The sequence below is a fragment of the Pistacia vera genome, unplaced genomic scaffold, assembly GCF_008641045.1.
Source record: "Pistacia vera cultivar Batoury unplaced genomic scaffold, PisVer_v2 Contig522, whole genome shotgun sequence".
Classification (NCBI taxonomy): domain Eukaryota; kingdom Viridiplantae; phylum Streptophyta; class Magnoliopsida; order Sapindales; family Anacardiaceae; genus Pistacia; species Pistacia vera.
Window position 1 is genome coordinate 183,096 of NW_022196360.1, and position 27,237 is coordinate 210,332.

At 34.7% G+C, this 27,237-nt stretch overlaps 1 protein-coding gene across 2 annotated transcripts; it reads right to left on the reverse strand.

Annotated features, from left to right (window-relative positions):
• Positions 1-5,166: 5,166 nt before the first annotated feature.
• On the reverse strand, positions 5,167-8,464 carry LOC116106802 (transcription repressor MYB5-like). Of its 2 annotated transcripts, XM_031393119.1 has the most exons (3): positions 8,008-8,464; positions 6,938-7,588; positions 5,167-5,187 (listed from the first exon to the last, which is right to left on the reverse strand). In XM_031393119.1, the coding sequence occupies exons 1-2, from the start codon at positions 8,286-8,288 to the stop codon at positions 6,973-6,975; spliced, it is 897 nt and encodes a 298-aa protein (XP_031248979.1). In that variant the 5' UTR covers positions 8,289-8,464; the 3' UTR covers positions 5,167-5,187; positions 6,938-6,972. The 2 variants fall into 2 exon arrangements, with proteins under 2 accessions (XP_031248979.1, XP_031248978.1); XM_031393118.1 differs by lacking the exon at positions 5,167-5,187 and having other exon boundaries at positions 6,750-7,588.
• Between the last annotated feature and the right edge of the window lie 18,773 nt (positions 8,465-27,237).

The following is a 27,237-nucleotide window of genomic DNA, read 5'->3' on the forward strand; positions in this document are numbered from 1 at the left end:
ATTTGCATGTGAATAATGAAGATTAGGTAAACCAGTTTCTCTTTCACGTCCATGAAGATTAGGTGAAGTCTTCCCATTTCTTTTTTTATTTTTATATATATTTTCCTTTCTTAGGTTTCTCACATTGATTATTTATATGCATGGAATTAATTAAGAGTTAGTTTGAGATTGTTGTAGTTATAAATTTAATCAGTTTTTACTTGGCTTTCCAAATAATTTCGATTATGTTTGGCATAACATATTTTTTTTTAAATTGCTTTACTAGGTATAATGACAAAAAATAATATAATTTATTTTTTACAAATATTGGATAATTATAAAATTGTACAATGGTTTAATAAATATTAAAAATAATTTATATTAAATAAGATATTATTTAGAAGAAAAAAAATCAACTAGAATCTGTCGACTGTGGAAGGTCAATGGTAATAGCCAAGTTCAGGCAATTGCATGTTGCTCTTCATAGTCGATCCAGTTAGGACCGACGTGAGCTGATATGTCAAAATCTGGTGAATTTTATCAATCAGCCGAATTAACTATCTCTTAATTCAGTTCATAGAGCATACTTTCAGTTCATAGAGCATACTTTCTTTATTATTACAATTTCCCTTTATCAAAATGATTCTACCCGCATGTATTGTTACTTAATAATCATGTATATGTACTTACAGATTTAGTGAATCAAATATCATTTTCTTTATGCGTATAAAAGCGAGATGGGACTGAAGACGTCTGTCAAAGGCACCTTCAAAATATTAGGTATGAAAAATCATTATTTTATTTTATTTGCATTTTATAGGTATGATATTTTGTATTAGTGGATTCACATTAATCGCATTTGCAATAAAATATAGACGTACAAAATTTAACTCTAAAAATATATAAATAATAATCTTTTGACAAATTTCTTTGCTTTTTTATTTTATATATTTTCATTTATTTTATATCATTTAAATGATATTTAATTATAGTCCTCATAAAATTTATGTAAAGGCATCCTTATTAAAGAATTATTCAAGTATTATAATATATAACATGTCTAATACTATACACAAAACCGATTAACCAAATCGAAAGAGAAGATTAAGATTAATAATGTAGTGTCTAATGCTATACACAAAACTCATTAACCGAACAAACCAATTAACCAAACCATGCATACCTAGCAAGGTTTTCATCTTCTCTTAAATGTATTTTTTTTTTTTAATTGGTTAGTTGAGAAATTCTAAGAAGAAATAAAATAGTAGTATATTATAAAAATAATTAAAATCTAATGTAAATCAAAGGTGTGTAGCTCCCTTGGATGTTGTATTTCAAATTTATTTTCTATTTATAAATTCCCAAAAGAAATTGAAAATGCTTGTAGTATATATACTGAGATTTTAAAAACAGAATTGGAATATTAAATTCTTATATAATTAATATGCATGCTTTGTATAATTTGGTCTGTCGTCTCTTACCTCCTTGGGGTTTAAAGAAATGTCAGGAAAACCTCAGAGGTATTAGAAATCCTCTATTACCTCCCCCTCATAGTTCATAATTTTGATTGTTATATTTTACGTTCATAGGGAGGTAAGTGATGATTTTGTCAAATCTGAGAAGAGGTTATCGATGATTTCTTATATCTTAGGAAATGTCGGAGATAATAACTAAAATATTTTATGTTATGCCTAAAAAATCAAGGCTGATGTTAGCCTACATTAGTAGACACCAATCAGAGTTTAGGAAGGCTTTGCACCGCCTAGAAGCTGCCATGTCGCTCCATGACAGAAAGAATATGGTTGTCACCAACTTAACAGATTCAGGTTTTGTTTATGAGTGATTGAGAGTCGCACACCTATCCAAGCCCCAGGTAATTTGAGGATATTTCTTAAGTTACCAGTCAAGGGGAGGCAAGGAAAGACTTGCACGGCACCTACCCATTTGTAGATTTGTAATCATCACCTTGAATTCTTCTACTACAAATAGAGGACCTCCTCTCTTATTTTCAGGATTCTGATCCTAAATCCTCATTCTGATTGTAATCTTTATTTTCAAAGCAAATATAACCCATGAGAAAGAGACCATTTATTGTACCTCTACTCATTGTTTGCTATACGCGATCACTTGTAATCTCTCATATATAAAAGAAACAATGGGCGTAAGATTCGCTTTAGGCATCCGAACCACTTTAAAAATCATATCTCTCATTTATTATTCAATCTTTGTATTTGATCATAATCATTTATGTGTAATTTCTAAGAACAGTTTAGCACTTTGCACATGTGAGTTGTTGGTGTCAAAATCAAGCATCAACAGTTTGGCGTTAGAAGGAGGGGCATGATTCACATCAGCTCTCCATGTTTTTCCAACAAGCCTCAAAATCTTCAAGTTATCAAATGTGAAAATTTGAGCCTAATAAAGTTTGAATCTAGCGATGTGATAAACATAAGAGTTGTACCCCTTTGAGTTAGCTTTCCGATGGTCAAATAATCATTTAAATCTGAGGTCTACAGCTCAAGTTATTGTCAAAATACAAAAACTTATTATAGATCATAGCTTTCAGATCGCATGGCTATATCGCAGATCACACGCATCAGAGCTCTCAGATCGCGTGGCTAGATCATAGATCACATGCATTAGAGCTCTCAGATTGCGTGGCTAGATCATAGATCACACGCGTCAAAGCTCTCAGATCGCGTGGCTAGATCGTAGATCGCACGCGTTAGAGCTCTCAGATCACATGGCTAGATCATAGAGTTATCGCACATGTTAGAGCTCTCAGATCACATGGCTAGATCATAGATCGCACACCTCAGAGCTCTCAAATCGCAGATCGCAGGCATCAGAGCTCTTAGATCATGTTTCCGAGCACTTAGATCACACATTCAAGATCGTTGAGATCACGCGTTCAAATCATTTAGATCGTGCTTCCGAGCACCCATATCACGCTTCTGAGCGCTTAGATCGTTGATATTGAGTTTTTAGATCAAGCTTCGCACTTTTTGATCAAACTCCTTATGTTCTCAGATCAAGTTTCACACTTTCTAATCAAACTCTTTGAGCTATATGTTTTCTTATTGAATTCCTTGTGTTCTCATATCAAGCTTCGCGTTTTCTAATCGAACTCCTTGTGCTCTTAGATCATAAAGAGCTCTCAAGCTCTCAGATTGCAAAGAGCTCTCAAGTTCTCAGATCAAAGCTCCTTACGCTTTATATCGATCTCATAAGCTCGCTCATTTGCTTGAGATCAGACGTTGTGGATCATTCAGATCGCACGCCTCAATCTCTCAGGTCAAGCCCCTATCAGATCGTGATCAGCTCCTAGCTCTCAAATCGCGATCAGCTCTTAACTCTAAGATTGCGAACAACCTCAGGTCATGTTCTTAGCTCTCAGATCATGATCAGTTCTCAGATCGGGACTAGTTGTCAACTTTAAAAAAAACGCATAGAAAACTCAAAACAGCCTCGAAACATGTCGAAATGATGGATTTTGGCCTAAAAAATGGCCTCAACTAGGTTCTCCTATTGCCACAACGTAAAGCTCGGAACAAGCTTTCCGTGGATATCTTACGGGCGCCAAAACTCCTCCCGGATCAAAAGTTATAGCTATTTTAAGTTGGCTTGTCCGTTTAGGGTTTCTAAGCCGTGCGTTTGGGCTTTTGACATCAGCTCTCTTCAGGAATTCATCTACTTGACATTTTATATTAGTTCTTAGATTGCGCTCAGCTTCAGATCGCTCCAAGCTCTCAGATTGCAGTCCTAGCTCTCAACACCCAATTATGCCTGACATAGTTCGAGCTCTTCAGTTCGAGACTGCAGCCTATAGTACAACAGCCATTTAGATCTAAGACATGAGTTTTTGAAGTGCAATTACGCACTCCAAAAACTAGTGGGGGTTCTGTTGTGCCAAACATACACACTAATATCAGCACCACCAATCAGAGTTCAACAAGCACTTAAAGATTAGGTAATATTAGCTATCAAAAACCCAAACTACCTCTAAGAGATATTTTATATCAATCATATCCCATTTTAAAATAAGGATTAAGGAGTAGTCCCGACATGTCAAGACAACTTGCAAAAACACTCATTACATTGACCTCAAAGGTATAAATGGTCACCCCTCTTCGTGAAAAAAGAGCTGGCTAGGCATATGAAAGCTAGACAAACATTTGAGCTTTATTATTTTCTCTCTGTAAACAAAACATTTCTCCATTTTTGTAAGCCTTACAAACAATATCAGAAAAATAGCAAGACAATAATAAAATAACAGTGAATGTAGGATTCAATTTAAGCATCCGAATCACTATAAAAATGTCTCTTGTCAATCTATTATTTATGTTTCTACAAACATATATAATCTGTACGCTATAATCAACTCTCATAATCATTCACATGTAATTTCTAAGAACAACTTAGCACTTTGCACGTGCGAGTGGTCGATGCCATAATCACGGGATTTGAAAATTATGCATGCAAAACTTTCATTTACTTCATCAAAATACTAATTAAGGTGGCATTTTTTTTTTCCATCTGAAAGCTAAATAAGTCCTAAATTGGAAAAAAAAAAATCTGAATAAATATGAAAAATATTTTTGTTTTATCACTTTTAATGTGTGATTACAAGTGTTGAGTTGTTAATTTGTAAACGACATGTTCCCACTTGAGGTTTAACGAAATGGCAAGTTGATACCTCTGGTTTCATTTATTCTAGATTTCTACTCTTAAAATAACATCATTTGCTAAAATAGTCATATACACTGTAGTGAGACGCACGTTAGCATGCTAAAGTGCGTCGGCGTTTTCTTTGGCAGGAGACAAGCTCACGTTAGCAGCATCCAAGCCAACAATTTTTGGCTTTTTTCGGTCGATTCTGAAATTCAAAATCACTTCCAAGATCACCGTTGGACCTCCCATAACCTCCTTTATAAAACTTGTACCTTCACTTTTTGACCTCACTCAGCGTTTCCAAACCACCTCCATTCTTGCCACCTTGTGAGATTAGGTTACTTCTCAAGCTTTTTTCGGTCGATTTAAGTACAACCGACCTCTCCACTTCACCACTAGCTTCTCCACCATCATCTGATTGTTGTGATATGTTTTTTGGTCGTTGGTGACTCCCAAATCGCTGAAAATTGAAGCCTAAATTAATTTCCATAATCTGCTTGATTAAAGTCCTCACCCAGCTACTGTCCATAAGCCAACCTGATCATCACCACTAAATTAACGGTGTTACTTTAAGGGTAGGAATCTAGAGTAAATGAAACCAGGGGTATCAATTTGCCATTTTGCTAAACCTCGGGTAGGAACATGTCGTTTACTCTTTTTGTAAATGTTAAACATCTTAAAATTAGTATTTTGACAATTATGTCATTTTTAAATGTCATATTATATTTTACAATTTACATGTTTAAAAAAAAAATAAACAATTAAATTGTGAGAATCAAAACAAAACAAATGTATGAGTTAAAGATAATTATATTATTTCATTAAAAATCTTCAAAGTAATAAAATTAAGAAATTAGGTATATTAATAAAAAAATATTTAAGAAACAAAACTACATTATATTTATTTTAGCAATTTACTCTATTTTATTAACATTATTGTTCATTTGCAATTGTTTCTAGTAATGATAGAAAATATGATGAGTTGATATAATATTTGATGAGTTAATATATTTTTTTTTGGAAATTGTAACAAATTAAAGAATCCAAAAGAAAAGATAATTAGATTTGGAATTCAATGAATTTAATAAAGCTATTATTGATTAAAAAAAAAACAATAATTAAATAATTTTAGATGTCTTGGTATCAAGATAAAAGCCAAAAAAATTTGCTTAATAATTTTTATCTTATAAACTAACCTAAGTTAAAAAAAAATAAAAAAAATATAAATATATGAATCACCCAAATTTAATTACAGTAAGACTTAACAATATCGAAATAATAAAAATCGATTAACAAACTTTCTCTCGTAAACCTGACTGGTTTTTTATTAAGTTTTTTTTGTCTACTAAAATCAACTAACAACGTGATGGGAGTGTCACGTCATGTTTGTGAGTGAAAGTTTATGAAATCCATTTATCAACATAATATTGCAAATCATAAAATACTTTTAAAAAATACAACACTATTGCACTTATATATTCAGTCTATATGTAAAGTACAAAATCTACTTCCCTTTTTCATTTTATAAAACAGGTTTTTTTGGAAAACAATTAAATGAAACATCAAACACGAGCAAATGACCCTAAGATTTACATGGAAAACACCAAAACATTGGATTTTGAGTTTTTAAAGTAATATGCATGCATTTAATTAATTGACGAGACTTCTAAAACAGGAAGTAGTGAAGAAACAAACAAGTTATTTAAAGCTGTGCCTAGTAATAGGTTAAACTTAAACGTGCAGATAAAGGATAACTTCATACAATTCTACATGCAATACATTAATGTAGATCTTAATGAGAGAAAAATCATTAAAACAACAGCAGCAGTAGACAATTGGATTATGAGAAACAGAAGGGATTAATCCAGTAATCAACGAAGGGAAGAAAGAGGAATTAGTGGTGAAGAAAGTTTTAAATCTCTATATACAAACACCGTATATTGAATACGTATAAACTGATATGGCATAATGTGTTTGGCTCAATGATCATACATTTATAAACAAAATAAAATATAATAATACAATAATAAATTATATATGTATGAAATGGTATATATAGATGTATATATGAAATGGTCAAATAAATGTACGTAAATACATGCTTAATTAAGTATTCAAATACATTATAAAAAGTTCAGCATAAGGTTTGTTTTTGTTTTTAAGGTTTTACAACAAAGAGTAGTAGATCTTAAATAAGAGCACAACAACATGCAAAAGAAAACCAAGTCTAGTAGAGTAATATAGGAGAAAAACACACCACAACCATAAATCATAGAACTGATCAAACCTATATTTAATCTTTGATTCAATTCGTTTTCAGCTTCATGCAAGGTGATGGTGACGAAGATGGTGATGGTGATCCAACGCTCTTTCTTCCTCACTTAAACCAGTCATCGTTGATGCAACTTCACCTTCCCAAATGTTACCATGACCACTATTCACGAGGTGATGAACTGGGTTTGGCTGCTGCTGCTGTTGGCTCACAAACATCGTGTCATTGATTAGAGAATCGAGAAATGAAGAGAATGCATCTTCGTTATAGGTTTCGACATAATTTTCCTGGTTGATGCGTGCAGAATGGCTAGTCGGTAAACCCATCATGAAACCATCCATCTCCATTTCGTTATCCTCCACTTGATGATTTTGATTATGATGATGAAGATTGGTAACGAAGTTTTCATTGCTTTCAGTAGCTGTTGCTTCTGTGTCTAAAGATTCGGGATTGAGATTGGGATGAGGATTAGGGTTAGGATTTGAAGTTGAAGCGAGATGATCATTATTTCCGATAACATCTGAGGAAGTAGGTGATGGGTCTAACGGCTTGTGGGTTCTTGGATCAATTCCTTGATTAATCAGCTTTTTGCTAAGATGAGTATTCCAATAATTCTTGATCTCATTGTCAGTGCGTCCCGGGATTCTTCCCGCTATCAAAGACCACCTGAGAGTAAGAACATGAAGGTTGACATTAACAAATCTTTCATCGATAAAAAGGTAAAACAAGTGAACTCTTGACGCTGGATACAAGGAAAGTCAGTAAACTGTGAACATCTGATAGTATTCACGGTTTATGACCGATAAGGAGTCCCTTTTTTTCTTGTAATGCGCGTGATCATCCTCTGAATATTGATGGAGAATTGAACGATTAATTTGGGGAAGAAATGATTAAACACCAAATTACCGGAAGAAAGAGATGAAGCACAAAAGCTCCTAGTTCAAATTCATCTTGCAGCAGTAGAAGATCAATTGGAAGAGATTCATATTGGGTTAAGAAGAACCGGAGATTGACGGAGCTCTTATTGGCAAATAACGTGATTGCATAGAAAATGAGAGGACCGGAAGAAACAGAACAAAGAGTACCTGTTCCCGAGCAGGCGATGGAGGCGAAGAATGAGATCTTCTTCGTCAGGAGCTATGCGACCTCTTTTAACACAGGGTCTGAGATAATTCATCCACCGGAGACGGCAACTCTTGCCGCAACGAAGCAGCCCGGCACGCTTCGGGAGCGTACGCCAGCGGCCTTCACCTTCTCTCTTGATATAATTGGATAAGATCTCGTCTTCCTCCGGAGTCCACTGGCCTTTCTTGATGCCCACCTTGCTACAACACGGGGTTCTAGTACCAGAAGAAGGGTTTCTCATATTAACTGCTAATGAAATTTTCGAGCGTTGCTTTCTTTCAAGGACTGGTTTGTGTGGGACGTAAAGCTCGATGGAGGAATGAATTAATGAAGAAAATAAAGATTAGGGTTCAAGGTCGGGGATGGAGAGAGTGTTTTTGCAGATGTGAAGAGGCAAAGATGAAGTAAAGTAGTAACTAGTAAACGAGTATGATGCAGACACATCACCCTTAGACCCTACACACAGTAGAAGACTGCTCAAAGATTACATTCTTTGGCATCGTTTTGATATATTTGAGATAGTTAAGTAGAATTATTTTTTCATTTATTTTTTAAATTTTATGACAGCAAAAATAAAGATTATTTAATAGTAATATAAATCACATGTGGGTAGCAGAAAACAGCAGCAAAACAGGTTACAAATTATTCTATTATCCTCACTTGTCGTGATAAAAATCATAAAATATATATATATATATACACACACATTAATTAGCATTAAAAAAAAAGTGAATATATTTATTTATAAAATATCATCTATCAATTGTGTACGTATAGGTCAAAAGGAAAGGTCATTGTGCATTTAATAGTAGAGTAAATGAATTTTTTTCCCACCCAGGGTTTGCCTTATTGACACTTTCCCACCTAAAGTTTGATATTTTGTTATTAATATTTTGTTATTATCCAAAGTCAATTTGGATAGTAAAAATTATCTGTGTCATCACTATTTGAATCTCTGGTCTCCTTTTTATAAAACTTTTTTTATTGTAGTATCTGATTTCTCACCAATTACTAGCCATCGTAAAGTTAAGATTTCTTGTTCTTAGTTGATTTCTGTTTGATTTTGGCAAGGAATATACAATGGGTCACCACCATTCGATATACAGGCCTCTACTCTACAGAAACCTTTTTAACTTAGTTTCTAATAACTCGTCGAATATTAGATGTGAAAGTGATATATATTTTAGGTATTAACACAATATAAATATTGGGTGAGAAAATGGTATTTTGAAACTCTTTTTGGTGGAAAGTGTGATTAAGGCAAACCTTAGGTGGAAGGAGCTCTTTAATAGTACTGTATTTTGATTGCACGGGCGGCTGGCTGGTACTCTTTGACCTGTCCCCATATTAATGGTCTTTTGTTTCCAAAAATTTAGAAGAAAAAGAATCTTCTCACTTTCTAAATTTTGTAAACAATTTAGAGAAAATAAAAAATAAAAAGAAATTAATGTGAAATTGCCACGTCAATAATGCTTTACCTGGTTGGTAATGCTTGCCCATTTGCTTAAGCATTAAGTTTTGAATCAGGATTTTACATCTTTTATTTTATGGATAATGTGAATTTGACCTTATCCATATAATGGGTCCCATTTCACCGGCCTACCAAATTATCTCTTCTTTTTAGGACTAATGTTTTTTTTCTTTTCTTTTTTTACGTTAAGTAAATATATGATTTAATTTGTTGTTAATTGAAAAATAGAATAATAACAAAAAAAATCAGATAATATGAAAATTAAAACTTATATGTGTGATTTCAATAAACAGACCCTTGCTATCTCTTGCAGGTTTCAAAACCTACAATTGGACCCTGTGATCTGGGTTCTTTCATCTTCTTGGATGAACCTTCACGCCGCCAATTTGGGCATTCGCCACAAAGCCTGGAAGCGCCTGGGACAGCTACCTCGTGGGCCATTGTGGCCAGGCATCTCATCGGCTACCCAAATCTGCAAAAAGTTGCCATCTTTCAAAGGGCCAAGCCGCGAGTTCCACCATGAAAGGCAAAAATCTCAAATCTCATTTATAGTCATCTTAATTTATCTTAATTCTCAAAATATCAGGTGCGTTTGAAACAAAGGAAAACAAAACAGAGGAAGACGGAATTGCAGAGAGAAATTTCCTCATGTATATTATGAATGATGCCAATGATACAAATATATACAATAACCAAATAATATTCTAACTTATCCCATACAATGACAATACTACCCTTTATGTACTAGGGAACATAAGTCCTTGACCTGGTGCACCTTTAAGGTATCGAAGGACTTTGTGGGCCTCATGTAAATGAGCATCAGTAGGATTTGCCGTGAATTGGCTCAAATTCTGGACACTATAGCAAATATCAGGCCGAGAGACTGTAAGGTATAGGAGCCTGCCAATAAGACGTCAATAAATACTTGGATCAGATAATGGAGTGCCAGTTGCCTGAGTAAGGTTGAGGTTTTGCTGCATTGGAACCTTAGCAGGGGTGCTGCCTAAGGTGCCGGAATGTGCAAGAATATCTAGTATGTACTTCCTCTGGCAGAGATGAATGTCGCTTGATGATCTCGCAACCTCTATGCCGAGAAAGTAGCGTAATGTTCCAAGATCCTTGATCTGAAAATGCCTGTGAAAAAGAGACTTCACCTCGTGCACAACAGCAATGTCATTGCTTGCAACCAATATATCATCGACATAAACAAGGATAACAACAAATGTGCCATTAATGTCACGGGTGAAAAGGCTATAGTCAGCCTTGGATTGAGAGAAACCTGCAACAAAAAGAACATTAGAAAATTTGGAATACCATTGTCTTGAAGCTTGTTTGAGGCCATACAAGCTCTTAAGCAATTTACAAACTTGAGTGGGTGACCCTTTTGTGTAGCCAGGTGGTTTATTCATATAAATATCTTCATTCAAATCCCCATGCAAGAACGCATTATTTACATCAAATTGATGTAAATGCTAGCCTTTAACTGATGCAAAAGCTAAAAGACACTGCCCGGTAACCAACTTAGCCACAGGAGAAAAAGTCTTTTGATAGTCCACTCCCTCAAGTTGGGTGAAACCTCGAGCCACTAGTCTTGCTTTGAGTCGTTCAACACTCCCATCAGAGTTATACTTAATTTTATAAACATATTTGCAATCAATAGGAACTTTTCCAGGAGGCAAATCTATAAGTTGTCAAGTCTGATTCGCCTCCAAGGCTGCTAATTCAGTGTCCATGGCCTTACACCATCCGGGGTCTTTAAGAGCTTGCTTATATGTTTTTGGTTCAATGTGGGTGGAAATAGTGGTTGAAAAGCTTTATAAGTAGGAGAAAAATGCTAGTAAGAAATAGTGTTGTGTAGAGGTGAAGTTGTACCTGATGGTGAATATAGCAACTTGTCCAACTTCGGGATAGGAGGAGTTAGAGTAGTCTGATGGCAATGGTAATCCTGCAGGTACTCAGGAGCACGCCTGGTTCTAGGTGTCCTACAAATAGGAACATGTGAAACTGAAGAAGGAGGGGGATGTAAAGTAGCAAGAGGTAATGGTGATGGAGAAATGGAAGTCTGTGGTAGGGAGGAAGTAGGAGGGGGAGAACTGGGAGCTAAAAATGTGGGAGGTGGAGACTGGTTATCTGGAAAGGTAAGTGAAGGTGACAGAGTAATGGAGTGGGGAGAAGGACTAGATTGTGGTGGAGTAGGAAGAGAGATAGAATAGGGCAGTGAAGAATTTAAAGGATGTGTGATAGAGTTGGAAGGTGGAACAAAAGGTGAAATGATAGAATGGAAGGGAAAAATTGATTCATGAAAATGAACATCTTGGGATAAAAAAATTTGATCAGTTTGTAGATCAAGTAATCTATATGCTTTAAGTCCAAAAGGGTAGCCTAAAAACACACATGCTCTTCCTCAAGGATCAAACTTTCTGCGCCCATGTGATAAGGTAGAGGCATATGCAAGGCAACCAAAAACTCTCAAGTGTTTGTATTTGGGGGGGGGGGGGGGAAGAGGTACTCATAGGGTGTTTTGTTATGAAGAAGAGGGGTAGGGGTACGATTAAAAAGGTAGACTGTTGTGAGAACACAGTCAGCCCAATATCAAGGTGGAAGGTGCGATTGAAACATTAAGGCTCAGGCAATATTCATTATATGTTGATGCTTTCTCTCGACTCTTCCATTTTGTTAGGGTGTTTCTACATAACTCCTTTGTGGATAATGGCTATGAGAACCCTATGAGTACATATGACGGTCATTCTAGAAACATCCGTAGCCCCAGTATTATTCTAAAGTAAGGGCACAGACAATACAGTAAGGCTATCATAGTGTTGAACGACCCTGTCGAAAGGCATTGACGGATCTCATTTGTCAAGGTTGTTTGGTGACAACCTGGTGTAATACATGGGTGCTTGCTGTAGGCAAGTTCACTAGACTGACCTACCAGAGGATTCCATGTGGATGGTAACCCTAGTGTCTATGGAATAAATCCTCTAACGAATGGTGCTGCATGTGATCCTTAGACTTGAGATCACCGGAGCATCTTGTACACCGATTGGTGTAGTTTGACACTAGTCTAACACAGTTCTATTCAGAGCTGTCAATACGGTGGTGATTGGCTGCATCAAAGAGTGTATCAAGACTATGGTGGATAGACAGATGATTCATTACTCCTGAGTACGGAAGAAGTTATTTCACGGTGCAATTTAGTAAATGGCAATGACACTAAAACTGTGGCCATAGTGGGATTGAGTTGTTGCTCTATCTAGTTTATTATACAGGTCATTGGTCCAATAACTGAATACATAATATCGAGAGTAACCGAAGGTAACGCTATTTCTATGCCTCAGTCTCGTTGAGATAACGNCACACATTTGAATGGTGATCAAGCATCCAAAAGTCATTAGGCAAAGAGATAAACACTCAATCATGAAATTAAAACTCAAAGTGAATCAATTCATATAAATTTGAATCATTGTATCAAGGTTACATCAAACCCCAGCTAAACCACTCAGTTTATACTCAAAAACGAAATAAAATAACAAAAACAAACTGAATCAAGATTCATCGTTGAAAAACAAGCAAAAGATGGAGAAATCTTCTCTAATTTGAAGCCCAAATCTTCAATCCTCTTCTCCTTCCAAGAACGGCCTTCCAAATGACGAATCAAGACACTTTTTCTCTTCCTTTTCACTCTAATTTATACCTCTCTCACTTAAGGATGAAGCCCTAGCAAGCCAAAATGCATCGTTTTATTTTTACATCTGATGCAGGTTTCGCCGCGGTGAAGCTTTTTCCTTGCTGCGGCGAGGAACTTTCAGGCCAAATGTGAGCATGATATATTCTGAATCTGGAAACGTGTTAACATATTAATTTTATCCCTTCCAAATATCTTTCTTTTTGTTCAAGAATCAGGACAATCCGAGGTCTACAGCTCACGTTATGGAAGAATTATGGAAGCACGTCCAAAGACGTTTTTCTTCAATTCCCAGCGTACTTTTCACAACTTCAAGCCAAGTTTTCACCCTTTTCCAGTCAGAATTAGGAAAAACCCAAAACATGAAAGTTGTAGATATTCTTCTTAGCTTTCCAACGCTTCTAAATTCAGGTCATTCTAAGTTTCCAAGCTCAAGGTACGCAATTTATGCTCAAAACTGTCATTTATACTCAAAATCATCATTTAGGTAAACAAAGACAAATTAATAGAATTAGGTAGCAATTATGGCCCAAATTGTATGAAAAGTATCCTAAATCCTATCAAAATTCAATGCAAAATCAACGGGATGGTTACCGTACAATTAGATCCTTTTATCATCCGTTATCTCGACGAGACTAAGGCCTAGAAATATTGTCAACCTTCGGTTACTCTCGATATTGTGTATTCGATTACTGGTCTAATGACCGGTATTATAAATTGGATAGAGCGACAACTCAATCCCACTGTGGCCACAGTTTTAGTGTCGTTGCAATTTACTGAATTGTGTCGTGAGATAACTTCTCCCCTACCCGGGAGTGATGAATCCTTTGTCTATCCACCATAGTCTTGATACACTCCTTGATATAGCCAATCACTACCATACTGACAGCTCTGAATAGAACTACGTTAGGCTAGTGTCAAACTACACCAATCGGTGCACAAGGTGCTCTGGTGATCTCAAGTCTAAGGATCACATGCACCGCCATTCGTTATAGGATTTGTTCCATAGACGCTGGGGTTACCATCCATATGGGATCCTCTGGTGGGTCAGTCTAGTGAACTTGCCTACAGCAAGCACCCATGTGTTGCTCTAGGTTGTCACCAAACAACCTTGACAAGTGAGATCAGTCACTGCTTTTCGACAGGGTCGCTCAACACTATGATAGCCTTACCATATTATCTGTGCCCTTACTTCAGAATAATACTAGGGCTACGAACGTTTCTGGAATGACTACCATATGTGCTCATAGGGTTCTCACTATCAAGATTTGAAACACTTGATACCCTCGTCACGGTTCTACCATTCTAAGGACATATATCAATACATACAATGATGATTTACGCGATATAGTGTAAAATGCCTTTTATTGATCAATGAGCATTATTACAAAGAGTCAATTCTACAATAATTGATTGGCTCTAGGGCATCTACTCTAACACTATAAGGCAAGATCTCATCGACAAGTGTAAGAAAGAAATGTGAACCATCTACTGCAACAATGGAGTTGGGACCTCATATATCACAGTGGACAAGATCAAAATTATTTAAAGCAAAACGTGCAGAAGTTGAGAAAGAAACATGCCATTGCTTACCCAAAGGACAAATTGAACATGGTATTTGATTATGAGATGTTTGATTATGTGTTACAATGGGATCAGTGATTAAAGCTAATCTGGAAAGAGAAATATGGCCTAAACGATAATGCCATAAATCACACAATGAAGTAGTGTGAGTAGCGAAAGTAAAAGGAAGTGAAGTTAAGTGATGAAAACGAGGTAGTGCATCAACTAGAACAGATGGTGACACCCGAGACCTGAGGAGGTGATACAAACCGCCTCTACCTTCACCCATCCCAATCGTTGTCCATGATGCTAAGTCTTGAAAAAAACAGGCATTGGATAAAAATATCAGACAGCAAGAATGATGTTGGGTAAGTTTCTTGGCAGAAAGCCAATTGAAGTTGAATGAAGGCGCACACAAAACATGAGTTAATATAAGATGCTCAGATAATCTTATGACACCAATGTGGGTAACAGGAACAACTTGGCCATTTGGAAGCGTGAGTTGATATGAAACGATGGCTGTGATAGATGTAAAAAGGGAGGTACAACAGATCATATGATTTGTTGCACCAGCATCAATAATCCAAGGTGAGAGGTGTGTCTGATGAGATGAGTGTGTGCGTGTGTTGAAGCAAGTGACCATACCAGAAGCTCAAGAGTTATTGACTTGAGGACTAGGAGAGGAAGAAGGTGGTTGTGTAATGGATAGTAAAGCCATGGCTAAACTAGTCTCTTTGGAATGCAAAAGAGAAAGCAATTGTTGGTATTGACTTTTGGTAAGCATCGTTGATTCAGTTGAATCCTCCCCATGATCACCATTCGAGAGTGCTTGGGAGTGAGTAATAGCTGCTGCAGTGCCTTTAGTTTTCCCATGGAGTTTGTGGTCAGGTGGGTAACCATGCACTTTATAACATCTCTCAGCAATGTGGCCAGTCATATTACAATGAGTTCATTGTGGTGGATGGGCATTTCCAACCTTAAAACAGTTTTCAAGAGAATGGCCAGGAATCTTGCAATAAGAGCAGTATGGGTGATTAGTTTTTTAGGGAGTAGACTTGGAGGAATATTTGCTAGAGTTAAAGGTTGGTCTGGTCATCATTTCCATAAGGTCAGGGGAATTGGTAGAAGGAGTCATCAAATGTTGTCGTTCTTGTTGTTGGATCATGGAAAACACACGGTTAAGAGGTGGGAGAGGGTCAAGTAGCATTATTTGATCTCTGGTGTTTGAGAATGAATCAGACAACCCCATAAGGAATTGAATGACACAATCTCGGTCATATCGGTTATGGAGGATTTTTAATTTCCCACATTCACAATCGGGAAGAGGGTCATAGATAGCAAGTTCATCCCACAAGGCTTTGAGATGACCAAAATAGGTATTGACGTTGTCTTGGTTTTGAGATAAGCTGGCTAAGTCACATTTGAGTTGAAAAATTCGAGGGCCATTTTGATGGGAAAACGATCCTTGAGTTCTAGCCACAACACTCTTGAATCATCAACTAAAGCAAGACTAGATTTGACAGATGGAGCCACGAAACAACCAAGTCGTTGCACCTCTCCCAAGCTTCGAAAAGAGGGTCCGAGAGATCAGTAGGTTTAGACAATATACCATTGATAAATGCAAGTTTGTTCTTCGCGCGAAGAGCTCGAGAAATCGCATGAGACAACTAACATAATCATCAGCAGTCAAGAGTTCAGAAACAAGAGTAGCAGCTGGGTTATCACCAGTCTCAATTCGAAATGGGTTGAAAGGGTCAGAAAATTGAGGTACTTGTTTTTGGAGGTTGTATCGTTGGAAGATTTGGAATTGGTGTGCTGTCGTAGGCAACCAAGATTAAAAACCTTCCTAACCTAACTACTAAACTGTATATAGGGTAAGCAAGGGTCGATCCCACAAAGAGTGTCTAGCCGAATTTTCGATGATGTGAACAAGGCTGGGGGGTTTTGAGTGAAACAGAAAATAGTCTTAGCAAAAATAAAAAACAATTCAAATCGAAATCAAAAATAACAAAACTTGGTCTCAGACAACATCCACCATCGGAATCTTACAACTGATCATTGATGCAAAATTAAATCAATCCACACCTGAATATTCACCGTTNACTATTAAACTATACAATTATACTAGACTGGATAGTCAAAGGGTGAATATTAAAATATATCATTTTTTGATTTATTAAGGGTATAATAGGTAATTCACTGAATTTTGCAGTTAGACTTACCATTTAAATAAAACCTTTACATTTTAGGAAAATATGATGATTGAGTTGGTATGTCCAAACCCCTTTTTGTAAATTTTATGTGCTATTTAAGGACCAAAATGCCCCTTTACCAATTAAGTTTACATATAAATATCAATATTTTACTTAATAGATTATATAATATATCAATTTGATCCATATAAAATATTAAAAATATACATTGCTCAGTTTGCTCATATGTTTTCCGAAAAAATGAATTTTCAACCCAATTTAAATTGATATATCCTTTTTTTTTTTTTCTATATTTATACACTAAACATATTTTCCACATTTCATATATCTTTTAACATTATATTTTTTTTTTCAAATAATCAACCAAAAATGTTTTTTTTTTTTTCAAAGAGAGAAGAGAAGTTAAAAAAGAATAGAAAAGCCTCCAATAGGTTGGTCTAACGGTTAAGAATGTTTACTTCTTTTATTTACTTCTTGGGTTTAAATCGTCATAGGGTCATCTATCACATTTGTGGTTTATCTTGAGCATTGGGCTTGTAGGGTGTTCAATAGGTCTCAAAGATTAGTTGATGTATATACAAACTGACTTGGACATCTCAATCATTAAAAAATAAAAAAATTGAAAAATAAACAAAAAACATTTTAATTTTGTTAATGGATTTCGAGACTTACAAAGAGATTAGGTAGGGCTTAATTTGTCAAATATTTGAAATATAAGATCCTTCAAACTCTTATGATCCATTATAGAAACTGAAAAACAGTTTTCGCAAATTTGTTGACCATTGCCAAGATTAACGAACCTTGCATATTATAAGAGTTGTAATAAGAAAATGGATGCACTTATCATCCTTGAGGTTTTAGAAACTGAAACTTAGATTCTGACTTTAGGGGTATTATACAAACACTACCCTCACGGTTTTGAAGATTATTGATACCACCCTTAGGGTGTGTTTAGTTGGAGGTAATATTGGATTACTAAAGTAATGTCATCTTATATTACTTGATTACCACGTCTAGTTGTTAAGTAATTATAATATAAGATTCTGGTAATCTTCCAAAACCAATAGTAGTTGTTATTAGTAATTTAGGAGGTAATTTAATCACCTCCATTTTCTTATATATTTTAAGATTATTTGGTAATCTTATTTTTGTTACAATTTTACCCTTTATTAATAAAAATTTTGGACAATAATGCTCTTATTTTGAAAACAACTTAAATTAATCAACCATTACAATTTACCCTTGTTTGATTAAGCTTTTAGACAATAATGCCCTTATACTTAAAACAAATTGCAGACCACCACTGTCGACCGCTGCTGGGAGTCGTCGACATGGCTGTTTTTGGCCATATTGATGGCCGGAAATGGCTAGATCGTGACAGATCTAACCATTCTTGGCATATATTTGGCCAGAAATGGCCAAAGCAGCGCATGAAGGCCATTTCCCACTGCTCGTGTGTCGTTGGGTTGCCGACGGCCGACAATGGCTGGGTTGTTGGGGGTGCATTTGTTGATTTTCTAAACTTTTATTATGGGGTTGTTTTTACTAAGTTTTTAAATATAGGGGGTTATAAATAATTTAAATAATAATATTTAATAAGAGAGCATTAATTAATTTAAATAACATACCCACAAATCTATTTCTCCTGATCAAATATATTAATATAACATACCCACTAATTTATTCTAAACAATTAAACACATTTTTCTATCTATCTTTCTATTATTATAATATTCCCTGAATTAAATACACCCTTATAGCTAACCACCCTTAAAACTAACGTCGTTACAAACTGTTAAAAAATTCATGGCTCTTTAGGGGTGAGTTTGTCTCTTCAATTGCTTTACACTAAAAAGTAAAAGTTACTAAAAACCACGAAAATTTAAAAGACCCTAAAAAATTCAAATCACTTTTTCTTTTGTTTGTTTTTTTTTTAAACAGAGATATTTGGGCAAGTTACTTACAATCCAACTAATCTTTAATGAAAATTATCTTACGGTAATTCACCGCAGCAACCCCCAGCTAAATCATAGGCAAAGGTCTACGGTCTACCTTTACCTCTAGAGAGAGAAATCAAACCTGCACAACCTCCTTGCTTTTTACCCTTACCTTGCCCAACCCACCAACCTCCCCTCCCACTCCCAACAGCTCCCTTATTTACGAATCTATTTGAAGACAACCACAACTTTAATGCTTGTGATTAACTGATTTCTTTTACTTCTTGCATTTTAATCTTGAATTTACGGCAAGTTAAGGGTGGAATTGAAGCATTATTGGATTTCAAATTGCCATCACAAAGCAGCCCCTATCTTCCCTCCCACTCCCAGGTAGACCTATCGCCACCTTTCAAGGTTACAACGACAGCCTCAACCAAGTCCGTGATCGTTTGGATTTTTGCTTGAAGCTTTCAGTTTTGACTTGATTTTTTGCTTGGGTATTTTGATCTTCTTTTGAAACTTGCAGTTTTGGCTTGGATTTTTCTTAGAAACTTTGCAGTTTTGGTAGGAAATTTTATTGGGTATTTTGATCCTCTTTTGAAACTTGCAGTTTTGGCTTGGATTTTTTTTGAAACTTTGCAGTTTTTTGGCTTGGATTTTTCTTGAAACTTTGCAGTTTTGGTAGGAAATTTTATTGGGTATTTGGATTTTGCATCTAGGCACTTGGATTTTTTGAGAATGGGCATTCAGACAGATTTACTCAGTTTCAGACAAATAAAAAAAAAAGGAAAAAAGGCAATCACCATATAAGACTTCCCCTATGATTTTTGGATACTTCTATTGTATCCTGTCTTTCACAATTAATCACATAAATACCGTCGTTTCTATATATATATATATAACTTTTGATTTAAGATTAAAATGTAGAACAGTATGGGTGTGTTTGGTTCAGTATTTTAGATAGGATTTTAGGGATAGGATTAGATAGTTGGATAGGGTTATGATTACGAGAATATGATTTGTAGAATATGTGTTTGGTTGAGTATTTTGACCTTGATATTTGTGTTGAATATTTGATTAATATATTTTTTTATAAATGATTTATTAATATAATATTTTGTTGAATTTTGTTAAAATAATGTATTATTATATATATAACTTATCAAGTTACATTTTAATAATACTAAATATTTTATTGATAATTTTGTCACCCGTAGATATTAAGAAACAAGAACCTATATTAATTTCAAGTACTAATCCAACTGTTTAAAAACATCATATTAATACATATATGAAAAAAGTACTAATTATCAATCGTTACAATTATTTTTATACGTATACTTCATTAACAACTACGACATGGTCTACTGTATTATATACAATACATTCATTATGTTATTGCGTACGCATGAAAAAGGAAGGCTGCAAACAAAATTCAAACGTGTCATAAGCTCATAAGTTGTCAAAAGAGAACGCGTGAAAAAGAGGAAGGTTGCAAAAAAAAAAAAAATTCAAACGATCAAACTGTCAGAAAAGTGTTGGAATAGATTTTTGAAGATCCTATTGTCAAAATATTGAACCAAATACTATTCTCAAAATCTAGCTCAAAATATGGATGAAAATATTCATCCAAACGCAGCCTAATAACTGGACTTGTGGAGCTCAAGCATGGGCCTGGCCTTAATGGGAGCTTACATATAAAACACAATTCAGATTTGAGTGGGATACAGCATATGGACTAGAGGTGTTCGGTTCCGGGTACCCTACACTTTTTGAAGGAACCGGAACCGGAACCGACGGTTCCTTGAAATTTGGAACCAGAACCCGAACCGACGGTTCCGGTTCCTAGGTACCCAGAACCAGAACCTGTAACAACGATTCCGGTTCCGGTTCTGGGTACCCTGTAAAATTACATGACCCCCCAAAAGTTTTTAAAATGGCAAAAAAACTTTAAAAACTTACAAATACCCCCCCACCTGGCACTTGTTAACAAAAATAAAATTACAAATTATAAATTCAAAATTACAAACTCCATTACTTTGTAAAGGTAGATTCTCAAAAGTCAAACCAACTTACTTTAAATGTTATGAAATATAAATATAAATGTATTCACATTATTTTTTCTACAAAAGTTTATATTAACTCCCCTAATCTTTAATTTTATTTTATATTAGTCTCGGTTCCTGGTTCCTGGTTCCGGTTCTGGTTCCTAACTATAGGAACCGGAACCGGAACAGCACAGTAACAGTTCCAAAAATTTGGAATCGGAACCTACCTATTGACGACTGGTTCTGGGTAGGAACCGGAACCAAACCCAGGGTACCTGTCGGTTCCGGTTCTAACCGGTTCTTTTGAACACCCCTAATTATGGACTATAAAGCAATATGTATTTATATTTGCCTGATGGTGATTGTCTCAAAGATCCGATGGTCCAAGCGATTCACCTGACCCAAAGAATAAACATTTTTCCAATTGGCCAAACGACATAGTCCCACCCAAATTTTGCCTGACGGACAATTTAATTCCCAAAAAGTTTAGAAATGACCGATTCGTCCCTGTTTCAGTGTTTTGTTAGCAAAAAGCCAAAAATTTAAAGTTAGTTGGCGGAAACTGGAAAGTTTAAACTTGTTGTGCAGTGCAGTCCCGGAGAAGAACAAGAACAATTATGGCTGAAGGTAAACAACATAAACGAGCAAGATTCATTTGTAATGAAGTTCTTCATGAGTTACAAAGAAACCAAAACCATAAAAGTTTAGAAAATCAACGAATGCACCCCCTAACAACCCAGCTGGCAACCACCGCTGGCAACCACAGTCAACAACCCAATGGCACACAAGCAGCCGGAAATGTCCTCCATGCGCCGCTTTGGCCATTTCTAGCCAGATCTGTCACGATCTGGCCATTTTTTGCCATCAATATGGCCGAAAACGGCCATGTCGGTGACTCCCAGCAGTGGTGGTCTACAATTTATTTTAAGTATAAGGACATTATTATCCAAAAACTTAATTAAACAAGGGTAAATTGTAATTGTTGATTAATGTAAATTGTTGTCAAAATAAGGGCATTATTGTCCAAAATTTTATTAATAAGGGGTAAACTTGTAACAAAAATAAGGTTATCAACTAATCTTAAAATACATAAGAAAATGGAGGTAATCAGGTTACCTCATATATTACCAATAGTAATTACTATTGGTTTTGGAAGATTATCGAAATCTTATATTATAATTACTTGACAACTCAACATGATAATCAAGTAATATACGATGACATTACCTTAGTAATCCAATATTACCTCAACCAAACACACCCTAAGGGTGGTATCTTAATAATCTTCAAACCCGTGAAGGTAGTGTTTGTATAATATCCCTAAAGTCAGAATCTAAGTTTCAGTTTCTGAAACCTCAATGATGATAAGTGCATCAATTTTCTTATTACAACTCTTATAATATGTAGGAACCAGATGCAAGGTTCGTTAATCTTGGCGATGGTCGACAAATTTGTGGAACTGTTTTTCAGTTTCTATAATGGATCATGAGAGTTTGAAGAATCTTATATTTCAAATATTTGACAAATTAAGCCCTACCTAATCTCTTTGTAAGTCTCGAAATCCATTAACAAAATTAAAATGTTTTTTGTTTATTTTTCAACTTTTTTTTAATGACTGGGATGTCAGAGTCAGTTTGTACATACATCAACTAATATTCGAAACCCATTAAACACCCTACAAATCTAATATTCCAAGATAAACTACAAATGTGATAGTTGATTCTATAGCGGTTTGAACCCAGAAAGTCTTAACCACTAGACCAACCCATTGGAGTTTTTCTATTCTTTTTTAACTTCTCTTCTCTCTTCAAAAAAAAAAAGAATAATAATAATAACTGGACTTGTGGAGCTCAAGCATGGGCCTGGCCTTAATGGGAGCTTACATAAAAAACACAATTCAGATTTGGGTGGGATACAGCATATGGACTCTAAAGCAATATATATTTATATTTGCCTGATGATGATTGTGTCTCAAAGATCCGATGGTCCAAACTGATTCACCTGACCAAAAGAATAAACATTTTTCCAATTCGCCAAACGACAGACTCCCACCCAAATTTTGCCTGAAAGACAGTTTAATACCCAAAAATTTTAAAATGACAAACATCCACTTTCTGTTCGGTTCTATTAGTAAATTCCGTATCTTGAAAGACAACAACGAGGAAAAGACTGAACTGGCGTTGAGAGTTTGATTTCATATTTTTTTACTAATTTACGTCAATTCAACTCACTCAATTATATAGATAACCACCAACTTTAAATTAAATTACGAGTATGCCATCAACTATTTATGGGTTAATGAAATGACCAGTTTGTCCCTATCATTTTGTAACACTGAAGTCGTCGTTGGAATTTTTAAAAATTGAAACATGACCAATTCGTCCCTGTTTTGCTAGCAAAAATTTAAAGTTAGTTGGTGGAAACGGGAAAGTTTAAACTTGTTGTGCAGTCCCGGAGAAGAACAAGAACATTTATGGCTGAAGGTAAACAACATAAACGAGCAAGATTCATCTGTAATGAAGTTCTTCATGAGTTACAAAGAAACCAAAGCTATGAATTCAATACAGCAGAATGTCTTAACAGTTAAGATATACAAAGAAAGCAGAAGCAATTTGCAAAATGCTTCTATTACCAACTCTTAATTGTTGTGTAAACAAACCTAAGACAGGCTAAACCACCCAAAACAATGCCTACATATCAGGCCATTCTCAAATCAAATATTAAACAGGCACCAACTCCAATTTCTTTTGAAAACAGTTTACTTCCTGAATGCTGCAATCCCTGAAGCCGAAGGCCATAATATCTGAAAGAGGTAGATGAGATGCTTCAAGTGTGATGCCCACCTGATAGTGCCAATTAAATTTGAAGTCAACCTCGTTAGTACTATACATCAAACCTGGAAAAAGGAAGCACATGTAACAAGACACTCAACAGAATAAATTGCCAAAACAAACTCAATAATATCAGAGAAACAATAATTTAAGCTAACATAAGAAGTTATTCTTTTTGAAGACAATGGTAATGAAGGGAAACGAAATCAAAATTATCAGAAATAGAACAATGCTTAGACTAAAATCCAAACACCATATCTGTCCATCAGATTTCCCCTTTAAGATCAAGCAGCCCTTTCTCCTTCATGCGGAAAAGACCAGAATCTAATCCGTGGTCTCATCACTAAATAAATAGCCACAGAAGGGTAGCTCCCTCTGTCTATTTATTTTCATAAATAGAAGTATATATTATTATTAGTTGTTCTCTTCTTTGAGAATTGAGAACGATTGGTTGGTGAAGCTGAAGTATTTGACCAAACACTAAACCATGTGACACTAATCTAACACCTTTTGCTCTTACTATTTGAACTATGGACACCATCCAATATTCTTTTTTTCTTTTCTTCCTCATTCATTCAGTTTCTTTGATCCTCAGTTATCTTTTTTTTATTTCTTCTTCTTTCTCAGTGACTTTCATTCATTCATTTTCTTTGATCCTCTTGCGTCGATCGAATATTTGAATGGAATGGAACGACAAAGGGAATATCGGTGGAGGTTGGGTGTAGAATTTTGCCTGCTACAGATGACATTAAAGTTTCCAGGTTGGTCATCGACTGGTCTTCTTCTTGTTTTCCTTGTAGCCATTAACATTCATGCTGAAAACACTCTCCTTTATGTGTCTTTTTCTCTTTGTTTAAATATCATCAATTAATGGGATAACTTATGTTGTTTACTTGTGATATATATATGCTGCTTACCATGCATAAAACTTATGTCATCTAGCTCCTTCATGTTGTTTGCTGTACCTTGAGAGGCAGAAACTCTGATTAATTAATCAAAAAGAAGAAGGTTGTCCCTTCTTCTTTTTGATTAATTATTTTCGAAACATCCTAAGCTAGCCCTTTGGCATGCATAGATAGAAAAATGAAGAGTAAAATTAAAGCCAGAAATGCAGGGAATCAGAAAAATTAAAATAATGTTTCATATATATACATGGAGAAGTAAACGTGCTGAGAGGATTTTAATTAATTACGGTAAGACAAGGAAAATAATTATTAATTAAATTTGGTAAGCTTTGTTTTGTTCAGGTGAAGTAGGTTATAACTTTTATTTCTGTAAAAAATTGACTTAAAACTTAACATGAAAGTAATTTTAAGAAATAAAATGTTTATTTTCAATTAATTGTTTATACATAAAATTATTAAATTTCTTTTATATTTGATTATATTATATAGTATAGTATCCCAACTACCCTAGATTCTGACTCAGGAATATTCCGAAAACTGAATTACCATTATAATAAAACAATTACAATTATTTATGTATTTATTTTGGTATTAAATGAGAAAAAGATAGAGGCCACACAATATTATTAAGGTCAAATACGTTGTCGCTTTAGTGCATGTCAACATTATTATTATGACATACTTCTTTTATTTTATGTTATTTTAGTTATTTTAACATATATACATATGAGCAATGAAGATTAGGTCTAGAAAGTAGAAAATATATTGATGAGCGATGGATATTTATTTGCATGTGAATAATGAAGATTAGGTAAACCAGTTTCTCTTTCACGTCCATGAAGATTAGGTGAAGTCTTCCCATTTCTTTTTTTCTTTTTATATATATTTTCCTTTCTTAGTGTTGATGCAAGATTTAGGCACCAACTAATCGACACGTGCGCAGCGTTGTTTGGACAAGGAACACACGTGAATATGGATTATAAATATGAAATAAATGCAATGAGAGCTTTTAAAGTGGTTCGGATGCTAAGGTAGCAAGTCCTACATCCACTGATTTGTATTGATATGGTGGGTCAGGTCGCTAAAGCAGACTGACTTACAAATGATTGAAAAAACAAATACAAAGCTTTTAGAGAGAGAATTCCCATGTAAAATTAATCGAATCCCCTCAATGAAGAGGTCTTCCTCTTCATATACCCTGTTGTATGCGTGTAATCATCATTAAATCCTTGGGTTGGTGTGAATGTCAGGACATAATCTGACTTTACGTCCCATTGTCCATTTCCCAAGCTGATTTCACGCGATTTGGAGCAGGGGAGCGGACACGTGGGAGCTCCAGGATGCTTGGCAGGTCTGACGTGCACTTACCGTTCTGACGGGAGCAGGCCACGTTTCTCCACGTGACTCCACGTCAGCCCTTGATTTCCCAGGCATAACACTTAGGTTTCTCAAATTGATTATTTATATGCATGGAATTAATTAAGAGTTAGTTTGAGATTGTTGTAGTTATAAATTTAATCAGTTTTTACTTGGCTTTCAAAATAATTTCGAATATGTTTGGCAAAACATATTTTTTTTAAATTGCTTTACTTGGTATAATGACAAAAAATAATATAATTTATTTTTTACAAATATTGGATAATTATAAAATTGTACAATGGTTTAATAAATATTAAAAAGAATTTATATTAAATAAGATATTATTTAGAAGAAAAAAATCAACTAGAATCTGTCGACGGTGGTAGGTCAATGGTAATAGCCAAGTTCAGGCAATTGTATGTTGCTCTTCATAGTCGATCCAGTTAGGACTAACGTGAGCTGATATGTCAAAATCCGGTGAATTTTATCAATCAACCGAATTAACTATCTCTTAATTCAGTTCATAGAGCATACTTTCTTTATTATTCCAATTTCCTTTTATCAAAATGATTCTACCCGCATGTATTGTTACTTAATAATCATATATATGTATTTACAGATTTAGTGAATCAAATATCATTTTCTTTATGTGTATAAAAGCGAGATGGGACTGAAGACGTCTGTCAAAGGCACCTTCAAAATATTAGGTATGAAAAATCATTATTTTATTTTATTTGCATTTTATAGGTATGATATTTTGTATTATTGTATTCACATTAATCGCATTTACAATAAAATATACACGTACAAAATTTAACTCTAAAAATATATAAATAATAATCTTTTGACAAATTTCTTTGCTTTTTTATTTTATATATTTTTTAAAGTTATATTTTCATTTATTTTATATCATTTAAATGATATTTAATTATGGTCCTCATAAAATTTATGTAAAGGCATCCTTATTAAAGAATTATTCAAGTATTATAATATATGACATGTCTAATACTATACACAAAACCGATTAACCTAATCGAAAGAGAAGATTAAGATTAATACTGTAGTGTCTAATGCTATACACAAAACTCATTAACCGAACAAACTAATTAACCAAACCACGCATACCTAGCAAGGTTTTCATCTTCTCTTAAATGTATTTTTTTGTTTAACTGGTTAGT